Below are 13,909 nucleotides of genomic sequence, written 5' to 3' on the forward strand. Positions count from 1 at the left end.
GGACTGATAAAACAGACCCTAGGAAATGCATTTAGCTCCCCTTACTACCTTGTCAGTAACAGGGCTGGAGATGACAGTAGTTTTTCTTTTCTGTAATGACTTGAAAAGGTTGTTTGGATCCTAACACGTCCAATTGTTGAAGTCTAGATTATCCTCCAGTTTCTTAGTAGCAGCTGTCACTAACTCAGAGCCTGATCCAGTTCTATTTATCCATTATCTTAAGAGGACTTTTCATCAGTGTCAGCAGTTGCCAGACGTTTTGCTGTCACGTACAACGGAGATATATATTTGTGACTGCTGTTTTACACCCTGGAACAAAGAAGGAAAATGTCATTAGGATTATCATTATTGCAGGAGTTGCTTTCCTGTCCAGAGAATACTGCCATTCCTGATCTATTCCTCTGTTTTTATGGGAACTGCAGGTGGAGAAGTACAGCTGGGCTGGAAAATGGCATTGATATAATGAGGTCTTAAAAGAAAAAGTGCTTTGGAAGAGTACTTGAAAAATAAGTTTTAAATTGAAATTCTCCCCTCGCTCCACTTAAGTAATTTTTTTTTTTTTTTTTTTGTAATACTGCTGTCTACATACTTGACCATTTTCTTTTCAGTTCTACCTTTTAGCATCAGTCAGGCTCTCAAGAACAAGAATATGAGCTGAAGGCTTGACCATGTAAAATATTTTCTAACACCTTTTCAGCAAAAGCTCATTTGTCTTAAAATTCTTGCCAGAAAAAACTTCTCAGCTGTAGAATCGTGCCTTTCATTCCAAGAGACAAAACAAGGACTGGTCTTGTAATTAGGTTATACTAATGTGGTTATGATTGCTTGTTCATACAGAGTTTAAAGCAGAGATTTGAATTTACCTCTCAAGGAACCTTCCTTAGTCTCAATTGCTAGCTGTTCTTGGATATGTGTACATCTGTGTATGCAAAAACTCTCACAAGTATTTCAGACCTAAATTCAAAACTTCAAAAAATTGGATGCTGACAGTACCATACCTAGTAACTTAGTCAGCTCAAAGTCTAGATGATTTTGAAGAGAACTTATGCTAGTGCAGGTACATCTAAAGAATATATTAAGAATCTGATTATAGGGTATCTGAGTTTAAGCCCACAAGTACTGGTAACAAAAAATATATATATATACATATATATATTTTTAATATGTATATTTTTATATTTTTATATATATTCTAGGTCCTCTTCTGGCGTAATCACTGCTATTTCATGAAGTGCCTGTTCTGTCTTAAACAGAGTTGATCTGTTTGTTGCTGTTATCTATCCTCAGTCAGTTGGTTGTCCAGAGTTTTGGTTGGTTGATTGGTTTAATTTTTTCTTTTCTGATTGAGTAAGTCTGCTCACAGCAGGCTGACTTTTCAATTGGTGTTTTTATAACCACTCAGTAATTTAGTGGTTAGATGAATAGTAATTGCAGATCAGTTGGTAACTCTCAATTCTTCTTCCATTGACAGACCTGGGAAGATCCAAACCATACAGATAACATTACAGGATGCTGTGGGGATAACGATCCCGTTGATGTTTGTGAGATAGGTTCAAAGGTTTGTCATTGTCAAGATTAATTTCATGCTACAGCTTTTGGCTACAGCTTTTGAAAGAGAATGGCTGGTGGGAAGCAAGAAAAGGCGATAGTCAATCTTGGGATGACTAAAATGTGTCTGATAGGTCTGATACTAGATAAGAGAGCAGTGTTTGTTCTTTGTGAAGTAGGAAGATATTTGGAGAAGTCTGAGTGCTGGATAAAGGAGAATGTTGGAGTTCTTGGAGTTTAGTGGCTGGGCAGAGAGTTTTGAATGAAGGAAAAGAGAGTTAAGATTTTGAGGAAGGAAGGAGAGGACTTCCTTCTTTTTCCCCAGCTGTCAGCGCTAGAGATAAAGCTGAGTTACTAAAAGATGAGGAAATATGGCAGTGTCACACAAATAAGATTAAAAGGTCAGCCCCACAAAGGGGTTGAATTTCAGTTTTCTCATGGGTGGAGCAGAGATAGACCCTCCTTCTATAGAGGAGAAGAACCCATTGCAGTTGTAAGGTATGGAGTGGGTGGATGAAAAAGAGGCACAGTAAACACTGTCAGGAGGTATAAAGGGAAGGCTTAGCACACTGGAATAAAATCCTCTTTATCTGGACGCAGCAAAGAATGGATTAATCTGCTGTGGTACCAAAGATGGGATAATAACATAAAAGGTTTTGAAAGAGGGATCTCTTGGGCTACCTAAGGCAAGACGAAATTTAACTGGTGACCTCAGCAAACGTAATTTCACGTGAGGAAGGGAATCTGAAGCTGAATTTCAAGGGGTCCAGAGAGTGTTATAGGGGAATGTTATCTGATAGGAAGGAAGTTCCAAGGAACATGCAAAAAACAGTTGTGCTAATATTTTTGGGTAAGAGAGTCTACAATGTGTGTCTGTGTGTGTGCATATGTTGGAGTCTAGAGGGAGGAACAGCAAGAGACAGATGAAAAAGAGTAGAGAAAGCGGGGAGTTAAAGGGCAGGAAGGAGCTAGAAAATGCTTGAGAGACACTTTTAACTTGAAGATTGGGGCGAAGATGAGGAAGGTGAGGAAGATGAGAAAGATGAGGAGAAGGAAAATACTCTAGCTTGTGTTATCTCCTTAAATAAATATTGGCTGGAGAATTGAGAGTTTAAGATCAGCAAGGCTGGGACAAAGCTGGCGTGTACTGGGTTTGAAGGTCTATCTTGCAATGTTGTTAGCTGCTGGCCAAACAGATGCTAAACCATTTTGTTGGAAGAGAAATTCCAGAAAGCGTTTTTCACATATTTTTATTATTATGTTCTGTTCTAGGTTCGCTCTTCTGGTGAGGTTGTTCAAGTGAAGGTCTTGGGTGTTTTAGCTCTACTTGATGAAGGAGAGACAGATTGGAAGATAATTGCCATTGGTGTGGATGACCCAGAAGCCCAGAAAATTAATGGTAAGCATTTTTACCTTTCTTAATGCAAGATGTCACCCATTTGAATGGTTGTACCTGAGTTTACACCACCCAGGACAAGAGGATACAGACAGCCAAGAGGCAAAAAATTCTTTTTTCACTGTTTAAATTTAAATGCTTCCCTCAAAGTGGGCATGTATGTTTTCATACTGAACTTTTGGAAAGGTAGATGGGGATTTTCGGAGGACTTGGTATACTGAAAGTCTTCTGTCTTCAGGGACAATTCATTCTGAAAGAGATCTCCTAAAATTAGTCTTATCTCCATTGTAGTAGTACATGTTTATCCACTCAGATTGCATAGCACACTGCTGTTTTCCTTGTTGGTGAAGCATTTCCAATGTTTTGTGACTTGTAACTGTATTACTACCAGCGATTGTTGCTAATATAAACAGTAAGGTTTCTCCTATTAACTTGGAAATTTGGAAAGTGAACTTTTGATGTAGCCTTCTCTTGGCCTTACAGATGATTGGCTTTGCACAATGAAGTATTCTGTGCAGTCTTCCTCCTTATGACTATGCTTCTGGTATCCAAATGGAGCTCACTAAGTAAAACATGTGTGCAGTAGTTTGAATAAAATGAGAGATATAATTTTGCTTCTCTTTTTAAGAAGAGGATATAAATACATTAAAGCTGGACGGAGTTAGGCTTTTATGGCACAGATAAGGTACAACTCTCCTCTGGATAAACAGAGCTTCATTCTATCGAGTGCAGTTAATCTGAGATTCGTGAGAATTATGTGAGCTTTGTCTGGCAGTTAATGGCTGTTAAGAGATCAGAAATCATATGTACCATCAAGTCTTCATGGTCAGAGCCTGTTCTTTGTTGGCAGATCTCACCAAGGCACAGAATAGCCTTATTTTAGGAGTAGGGGTATCCAGTAATTTTGAGGAATTGTGTTTCTCAGCCCTGAGTCTTTTTCCTGGTTTCTGAATGTAAAGTGGGTATATCACTGGCCTGGCCCTTCATTCCCAGTTTTCTTGCAGGTTGCTTTGAGGTGGAGATAGTTGCAGGAGAAAAAGGGGAGAAGAGGAAATGAGGAAAAGGAAACTCTTGGGTTGATAGTGATTGAAGTCTTGGGGCAGATAAATTACGTATAGTTCTTATGACTAACTATTTTTTGCAGTTAGAGATTAACAAGTTCAGCTTGGGGAAATAGTAGTTAATTGTTTGCTGTTACTGTTCGTTTCAATTTAAACCTCCCTGTAGTTTTTATTGGGATGTGATATAAATGTCAGTAGTTTAAAGACAAATAATGAGCATTTTATTTCTGTGCTTTATTCTGTTTATTTTCATATTTTTTTTCCTTAATAATTTGTGGGAGTTTCATCAGAAAAGTGGATGAAAGAATTTTAAGAGTTCAACTGAGTAGTAGGAATAAAACAGAGTTTATAACACTGGATTAAGTAGCTTTGTTCTAAAACAGAAGGTTGGTTGTATTGTATTTGTTTTTGTACAGGTTATGACTGATGTGTGTTAGCTGTTAGCTTTGGTTTGTTTAGCAAGGGAGTGAGAGTTTGTCTTTTTTTAAATGCAAACCCTCGCCTGTAATTGCTGTGCGTATGCTTTCTTATCAGAGAATGGAAGCAAAATTTCAAGAAGATCTGCCTTTCTGAGGTTCAGATCATAGAAAAATATTTACCTAGTTTAACATGATTTCCTTTCAGGGTTGGAGTTAGTCCTGTATTTAAAAAAAAAAAAAAAAAAAAAAAAAACCAACATGACTAGCTTGCAGTGTTTAACAGCAATCCTTCTTTGTTCTAAAAACAAGCAAATCTGTTGGAGTAGGCAATACAATATATCTTTTTGTAATCTTTTTTCCCTTTCCTAAGATGTTAGTTGTTTCTGCATAAAGGGACAGCAGCTGTGGATAAAACTGATATCTCCCTCAATAGTTGACGTGCTGCTATGTTATCAGTAGTGGCCTCCTAGGGGAAGATGAGGCCAAGTCTGTCCAGTTGTTTTAGCATCATTTGCTAAGCATTTTGAATTGAACAGAGAATCATCACATTTGCTTTCAGCTCAGTATGTGCACAGCCCCCAGTGAACATTTGGAGAAGATAATTCTAAGACTCTGGAGTGGTGATTACTTGTAAACCCCATCCTGAGCCCACGCAGTGTTAACTCCACTTGCTGCTTTAAGCACACCCCAGGTACTCTGTATATTCTCCTTCAGGGACTGTGATCGTTCTCATAAGTGCAATTGATTTTTCTGAGACTTTGCAGAACTTACAACTGAGCAGTCCCAACTTCTGAGCAGTCCTCATTGTTTATTCATAGCTCTCCACTGTATTTTGTCCCGCAGGCGTTTATGGATAAATACTGTTTTAAATTGGAATCCCTGCCTAGAACTCCCTATTTCACGCAGAGCAGTAAAAAGCTCTGGTTTGTAGTGGCAGTACGTAGGAATGATAAGCAATACTCAACACCGGCTGGACTGGGAGCTGTGTCATCAGTGGGAAGAGCAGAGACTTTTGGAATGTAATCAGTTTGCTTTTATAGGACTTAATATTAATATGGGTGGGTGCAAGGACAATCTCTTGATATAAGCTGCACATGAGATGCAGCTGTCTATATGAGAAACCTTCGTTTAGTCTAATATCTAGACGTTCAGGTTTTTATCTGGTTCAGTAAGATCTGTCTTTGTGATACCTGGAAACCACTGTGTTGTCTTTCTGCTCAAGCAATTGCTAGCCAGATGGTTATTAACAGACCAACAAAGTTGCTTCAGACAAGGATCTGGGAAAGGGCCTAAAAGACTCCCTGTGCCCTGAAACACTAAATCTTGGCAGTATAATAGACCTGGCTTTTTTTTAAATGTAGCATACCGGCCAAGAGAAGAAGCAGATTCTTGGACTGGAAAGGCTGCCTGTCTGCTCATCGTGTAATTTGGATTGAATTTAATGTTCTGAAATTCACATGTATATCTGATGTGTTTTACAAGATCGGGTTTAGAAAGGATGAGCCCTGTTTTGGTGCTGTAATTTGGTCTGAATGTATGCAGCATCTTCATGTTGGAAAAGAGGTTCTGAAAGTGACCGACAGTCGAAACAACTTACGAAAGGTCTGACTTTCAAGAGGTTGTTTTGCCTGCCCAAGGTGAATTGGGCCAATTGTGTATGCTGGATGGCATTTCTGGGGTGATTTACTGGCCTGGGATTTTAGCAACCATTATATACTATTGCTTGGTGGAAAGATCCTCAAATACATTAAACAAAAGTTGGTGATTTCTACCAGCTTTGTTGTACTGCAGTTTGCTGGTAGTGATGTAATTAACTGTGATACATTGTCATGCTTCTTTCCCAATGTACAACTCAAGATTGGCTTTTTTGAATTTACATGATCAAGCCCCAAATGGCAAAAATCAAGTATATTGCACATTTTGACCGGTATGTTGTTTTATACTCTTGCGTATGAGTGCATTTATATGCAGAGCAGCAGCAGAGGCCATGAAAACCTTTGTTGTGGATTTGTGTAAGCATTAAATATAAAGGAATTAATTATCTGTACTAGGGCTCCCCCTCCTACTCCCTCACACCATGCTGCACGAAATACACCAAATGCCTTTATATGGAATGTAGCTGCTGCTTCCTGTGAATGTTTATAAGATGTTATTAAAAACATATGTCCTGTCTTCCTACAGACCTTGTTTAGAAAGCTTGCTGCTAGCATGTTGTTTTAGTTTTGCTTGCAAGAAGCAGCATCTGTCATACTAAAAATGGTAGTTTTGTACAAATGCTTTTGTCACTCCCTTTTGTAAAGCCTGATAAAATTGGGAGCTGCATTTGCATTGGCTTGCTCCTTTGACAGAGAGCTAGCAGCAGTTGTTTGTGCCAGCCTCTCGAGATTTTTATTATTGAGGCTGAATTGCAGCCTTTAACATGATTAGCCATTTTTTTTAATCCTTGTTGCTTAACTTTGCTGCCCAGAAAAATGGGACCTGTGGTTGTGTGTAGGCAGTACAAAGAAATCTCCCCATAGTACCTGCTGGATATATGTGCTGAAAATGTGCCTGCAGGAGCTTGACCTTTCTGTCTTCTGCCACGCTGAGGGCTTGCAGTGATGAAGTCACATTTGACCAAGTACATGCTTATCGCTCCCATTCATGCTTAGCCTCCTTTGCTATCAGTGGGAGTACCCAAGTCAGAGGAAGGGTAAGATCAAGGACAGTGTCTGCTATGGAGAAGACATTTATCTCTTATTTGTTTGTGTCTCTCTCATGATATGCAACTCGTTTCTATAGGTATTAATGTACGAAATCTCTGTACAGATTATTTTATTTCCTTTTACCTTTCTTTGCTTGCTCTTCTGTTGTCTGAAGATATTTGTCTGTACTTCCACTTGGTACCCCAAAGGTGCTGGTTGGATTTCAAAGAAAATGGGAGACATGCTTGTCCGTGGTGCTTTTTAATAAACCAGAGAGGTAGCTGTTGAGTGATGGGAGAGCTGCAGTTTGCCTTTATTTTGTGCTGTGTGTGGACTCCACAGCAACAGGGTTGATTTTTATTTATTTATTTTTTAAGTTGCCTTTTCTCCTGCTGCTTGTCCACCAACTCCCATTATAATACAATTTTCTTTTTTTAGTCAACAGTTTAAGGTCCATTTGGTGCTCTGTAGCTAGCAATCATAATAAGGAAAAGATAAATAAAACATGGGAAGGGTTGGCTGAGTTGGAGAGTGGTTTGGGTGGAGCTAAGGAAATACAAGCAACCACTATCCCTCTTAAACACTCAGAAACACAATATACAACATTTAATACTTGAGAGGCTTTGTGATGGTACAGCATTGCATGGGCCTGATTTGTTTTACCTATGCCAGGTATTTTCCAGTAGTGAGAAAGTGAAATTCACAGAGACGATTCTGCCCATGAAGGTCAATGTCCTTGTGTTAAGGAGGTAATAGTCTTGCTCCAAAGCCTTTTCTGTTATTTGGGTCCTCTAAACAAACATCAACAAAGCCTATAAATAAGGAATGCCAGGGGCTCACATGTCACTTGGTAGTTTTGTACAAATAAACAATGAAGCACTTTTGTTGAACAGTGTTTGTGGGAGTAGGAGGCAAATGACCTAGTAAGAAGAACGGAGAGGCAGAGTTAGGTGAGAGGTTTATCGAAACAGGAACCAGAAAAAAAGGAGCAGCAGTCTGAGAAAGCATGCTTGAATTTAAGCAGTGTCTGGAGACACAAACCTGGAGTTCATCCACCACTGGGAGTCTAGGAAATTGCTTCAGCAGACTGGTTTGCTTTACGGACTTTACAGTATCTCTTCAGTAAGTACTAGAAAATGTGAGTTCAGACCTTGCAAGAGGAGGAAATCACGAGGGGTCAAGATGGGAGGACGGACGTTCGCTTCTTCAGAGAGAGAACACGATCGTGCTGGAGCCTGGTTTGAATTGGAGCTGTTGTTTTATTAGAGCCTGAATGAAGCATCTTGCCTCTGAACAAGATGACTGTTTTCTAAATCATTTGTTCTTTGTTGATCTCACAACTGTGGAAATGTTCTTGTACTCTTAAATGTGCATTCTAGCTTAGAAGACCTGCCTCCAGCACAGCCTTATGTGCCCTTGCTTTTTCTCTGGGATTCTGCCAGTGAAACTCCCTAATCTTCTACAGGCACGTGGCCAGCAGCCAAGTTCAAAATGTGTTTTACTCAAGTCCGTAAACACGTAGCTCTATTAAGTGTGTGCAGAAGCAAAAATGTACCTTGGGTTCTACAAGGTTTTGTACTTCATTCTTTCGATAATGTATGATCCAGAGGAATTTGGGAGTGGTATCTATCAGATGCTTATGAGTACTTAGCGTATGTTCCTGTGCACGTTTGGTCTCACAGTTAAGTCTAAATGTCATCTCTCTCAGCAGCCTGCAGAGAATTGAGAGGTCTGTAGTAAGAGACTGGAAAAAGTCCAGTGCTGTTCCCTTTAGAAATGTCCTGGTTTGGGTTCACAGACTAGACTTTAAGAAGACATTTAGGCACTTGAAGATAAAAGGAACATAACTAGGTGGTAACCTGGTAGACTGAGCACCTCTGGAAATCCGTTACAGTGAGTAAGGCTGAGTAGACAGAGGAGCATCTACCAGCAGTGTCTGCGAGTCAAGAGCTGTCTTCAAGTGAGATGTATCTATGGGAGAAGAGAATGAAGTAGCCGAGCAGTGTGGTGAAAGTTGAGATGCTAGGAAGGCAGTAAGGGAGCAAGTCACTTGCAAAACAGCAGAGGAGAATAACACCATGGAAGATGGACTGGGCAGAGTGAGGTTATGAAATAGATGGAGAACTGCACATAGCACACAACAATAAAAAGTCAACTCCATTTCCATCAGGAGTGACTGTAGGAGAAAAATAAATGTGAAGAAGAAAGCTACACCGGCAAAAAAAAGTGCTTGGCTTCCAGAAAGGACAAAATCCTTGTATCACAATAAATAAAAATTGCACTGAGGGCTTTTCTATTTAAACATGATGTCAGAGAGTTAATTTGACAGAGAGTGGATACTCATATGGGTGAAGCCCACCTCACTTCAAGTGACTTCAAGTGACAGGAGTGGTGGTAGTCTCCCAGGAAAACCAGGTAAAATTGTTTATGTGCAGCAGAAGGAAATAGGAAGTGTTTAAGATCACAAAGTGCTTAGCAGTAAAGCCCTCAAGCAGCACTGAGTACTTACTCTGTACCCACTGAGACAGTGTTCATTTCTGCCTCCTAAGGGTGCCCCACAGATGACATGTGCTCTGTGTGTCCTTTTCCACCTTTGCACAGTAGAGCTACAGAGGTAAAAGGTTATCTGGTTTATCACGGTCTGCAGATACCATGGGATTTTCAGCAAAGTTTGTGTTTAATGCTCCTGTAATATAACCTTCTTGTATCTAATGGGTTTAACTTAGAATTAATGAGCAAAGAGATGCCTTTAATGTAACTTTTGAGGAGTGAGGACTATTTTGTTTTGAGGTGGTGATTTAAAATCTTACAGATTTTAATCTGATTGTTGCAAGAGGGTGCCTATTGAGATGGAAACCTATAAATATGGAGTTTTCTTCTTCATTTCATGGGTATGGCCTTTCTATTCATTGTTCCCTTGGGTCTTAATTAAGGAAGAGCAGGAGGTAACTGTTTAGTCTGGTGCTAAAATCATAAAATATCAACTATGGATAGCTAATGTAATAAAGTGGAGTTCCCCAATAATTTTGAGAGTACTCAGTTAAATCAAATTGCGTAGCAAGCCTTTGAGCCTTTAAAAATTGCAAAAAAAAAAATCTGAGTAAAAAAAATGGTCCATATTCTTTCTTTGTTCTGTTTTATTTCACCTGCAGATATTGATGATGTCAGGAAGCACAAACCAGGTTACCTTGAAGCTACGATTGACTGGTTCCGATGTTACAAAGTCCCTGATGGTAAACCAGAAAATCAGTTCGCTTTTAATGGAGAATTTAAAGACAAGGTAAAGATAATCCAAAATTAAAGATGGATCTTTCTGTGCTGTGACCTCTTTGTTACGTTCTAGAATTGTTGGAATTGGAAAGAGAGAGGAGCATTAACAAAAATAATTTTTAAATGAAGGTATTCGAATAGGAATAAGTCATGTTTACTGTCTTTCACTTTACTCAGAGAAAATTCGTATGATATGAAAGGAAGTCTGTAGAAAGCATTCAGTCTCAGCCCTGATATGACTTACACATACATGTGTAGGTTTGTGTTGCTTGTCACAGCTTTTTCATTCTGTTTGTCAGAGAAATGAACAGATTGTCTTTTCAGATATTTTTTTCAGTCTTGATTGATGAATTTTCCTGGCATTTTTCAAGACTGTGTAGTTCAAGGTAGACAATAGATTGCAGATTTTCTCATATTTGATATTTGCTCAAGGTGTAGGTTTTTCTGGGTAGATCTGAACATTTGAGCTGTTTTTTGGCTTGAAGGCTAAAAAATACTTTGACCTTTTTTAGAAAAAATGAAAGGCTGTTTAGACATCCTGTAGGAAAAATGGCCAGAAAGGAGAATGGGTCTGGGAGCAGACCTTGCTGAATAAAATGCCTTGATTTTTCCAGAGGAAATCACATGTGATCTGAGTAAAAATGCGTTTCAAATAATGTACTGTACACTCTGTAGACTTTTTTCTTGCGAAGAATCACAGGTTTCTAATGAATGGCGTTCATGTGTCAGCTAGTTCAGCCTGCAGTGTGCTATCAAAGTTGTGAAATGCCTTTTAACCAGCACAGTTAGCTTTGCGCGTTTTGTCTGTTTAAAGAGATGCTCCGACTCCCCTCTGCACTAAAGCTGTCTTTTAAATCAATCAAATGTAGAGTTGTAAGGATGGATAACGTGATCTCTCACTTGTTCTCCCAGGAGCTACTCTTTCAAATTTTCCTGCTCTGTAATTCTACTGTAGCGACAGTTTAATGGGGGTATATCCCTGTCAGGCCATCAGAGTTCAGGCTCGAGGCACTAAATGCCCTGACATAGCTGGTTTGGAGCACTTGAATAATTCTCAAGCATTTCTAGAGACCCAGGATGTGGTGAGGCAGCCGTGGCTGAGCTCCAACATCTGGTGAAGTTCACAGTGTTCCAGTGGCATTTTGCCAAGTCACTCCTTGTTAGGAAGTGTGTGTTCTGTTGGCAGATTTTTGCTACTCGGTCTAGATATCATCATCTGAACACTGAGGGCTTTTAAAAAAAGTTTTACCACTTTTTAATTCCCCCCTCCCCTCTTCATATTACTTTGGTTTTTAAACAAACAAAAGTCGTTAAGCAGCTGACAACGTTACGTTGTTTGTCGCAAATGCTTGAGTGAACGGTTGGGCAATTAATGAACTAAATGCACATTTTGCCACTGGAGAGTAAACCTTAACTCTGACCCTGATGTGCACACGTAACAGAAGAGTCGTATCTCACACACTTTGTCCCATTTAGGACCTGGTATGATTTTCTGCATCTGTAGGTGTCTGTTTAACATCTAGTGCTGACTTTGTTTTTTCATGCAGCTTTCCTGTTTTCTGGCTGCGGACTGAGGAAAAGTCCTGAATATGTTGCCAGTGTGTTTGACAGATAGTGAAGCTCAGTTTTTTTTCATAAAAAATGCTGTTATATTTCCCAGAAATTTAATGAGGCCTCAAAGGAGGTCCCTTAAAATAACACATGAGCCAGTGTGTCTTAATAAACTAGTTCTATGTCTTTTTTTCTGTTTAATAACCTTTTAAATCATAACATTTTTCCTTGATGTAAACTAGGATTTTGCTGTTGAAATTATTAAATCAACCCATGAATACTGGAAAGCTTTGCTTCATAAAAAAGCGGAAGGAGGTGCTGTTAAATGGTAAGTATCCAGCCACATCTTTCTTCTTTGCATTGTGCTGGGGCTGTGGCAGCTGTGCCTCAGCTGCTTGGGTTTTACTTTGAAGTGACAAAAGTACCCGTGATTTTGATTGATCATTGACTATCATCGACTAGTTGCACCTTGTATGATAATGATTAACTGGCTGTAAGTGGTTCTAGAAATTTTTTTGGTTATATCAAAACGACATAGATTATTTAAACTTACTAATAATGGCTCTGGAGGGTTTGATATCATTTTGGGAGATTGACACAATCCCATGCAGATCTTGCCACTGTTATTTCTGTCTTTCGGTGCTGTATCGCTGTGATGTTCTTTTGCAGCTTTGGGTTCCATAATTTTTTTTAGTTGTTCTCTGAACTGCCACATCATTGCTCATTACCAGCCTTTGACCTCATCTAAATTAAAGTGAACTACACTAAGCTTTCCAAGCTGGCTCGTGTTGGCATTTCTGGCACCAGTGGCCTTGAATTGTGGAGAGCTGTCTGGACTGGTGATTTTCAAGGGCTGTGGATTACCTTTAACTAAACCAGAGGGCAAAGGCTATGGGGAAGGCCTTGTTCTCTTCTACTTTGTTGGCAAAATGTGACTCTTGAGCGACTGAGCACTTAACACGTGTTGGTAGTTCTGCAGGTTGTAGGTCTGCAAGAATATTACAGGAAATATTCAGACTTTGAGTCCTGATTGTTTAAGGGCCACTTTGAACTTGTTTTTGATGTAGTTTAAAAATAACTAAAAACTCAGTCTGGCTTTGAAAATTAATGCCATTTATTGTTTAAGACCCTAAAAACTCATGACCAAACTCACTTCTGCTATGAACAGATACATATTCATAGTCTGCAGAGAAAGTTGTCTGAAAAATAGTTGGCTCCGAAGTTGTGTCTGCATTATGGAAGTACTGATATCTGCTGCTTTATGGAAAAAGCAGAGTTTTGACCTGCTTTTTGTTTTAATTCTTTCTCCTTGCTATATGCTGCAGGCAGTTTACTGTTAATATACGAGTGGCTTGCTGTAGAATTTGGCCATCCTTTAAAGCGTAAGAGACAAGGGGTAATTCATGCCATCACTGCTAGCCATCTAGGTGGTGTTCAGCTCCCTGTAGAAATGCCAGTTTCTCTGTTGACTTTTCAGGGGGATTTGGTTTATTAACTGCAGTCCTCTGAACTGTACCCAAGTGAGCTGCCAGAAGTAAGTGTGAGTACTGCTTATGTTAGTGTAGAATTTATGGCCTAAAAAAACCCAAAGCCAGAGAAACTCTCATTGCCTTCCAGTGTTACTTGTTACTTTGCATTATTGGCTTCCTCATTTCATGAGCGATACATTTCTGAGCTCTGTATGTGAAAATGTTTTGTTATTTTTTTTCCATAGGTACTAATTGTGTGTTGTTTCTTTTCCATTGATAAAATTTTTTTTAATTTTTCAGCACAAATGTTCTGGTGAGTGGCAGCCCTTTTTGTTGCAGTGAAGAGGAGGCCCGATCAATTGTGCAGTCGGTGAGGACAGTTCTTACTTTATTTTACGCTCTTTAAAAAGTAATAAATAGAAAAAAACAAAAACAAAAACAAAAAAACCTTGGAGCTCCAAAACTGAGATAAAATACCTAAGCTGATGTGGTCCCTAATTAAATAAAAAAT

At 39.2% G+C, this 13,909-nt stretch overlaps 1 protein-coding gene across 1 annotated transcript in view; it reads left to right on the top strand.

Moving 5' to 3' along the window:
• PPA2 (inorganic pyrophosphatase 2) overlaps positions 1 to 13,909 on the top strand; it is a gene marked incomplete at both ends in the record, with an annotated part of 44,306 nt that overhangs the window by 24,409 nt on the left and 5,988 nt on the right. Inside the window, 5 exon segments of the mRNA XM_079534079.1 lie at positions 1,472 to 1,558; positions 2,821 to 2,947; positions 10,261 to 10,388; positions 12,172 to 12,257; positions 13,699 to 13,768. Coding sequence (XP_079390205.1) covers positions 1,472 to 1,558; positions 2,821 to 2,947; positions 10,261 to 10,388; positions 12,172 to 12,257; positions 13,699 to 13,768 — 498 coding nt within the window.

The sequence above is a fragment of the Tetrao urogallus genome (assembly GCF_951394365.1).
Source record: "Tetrao urogallus genome assembly, chromosome: 4".
Lineage (NCBI taxonomy): Eukaryota > Metazoa > Chordata > Aves > Galliformes > Phasianidae > Tetrao > Tetrao urogallus.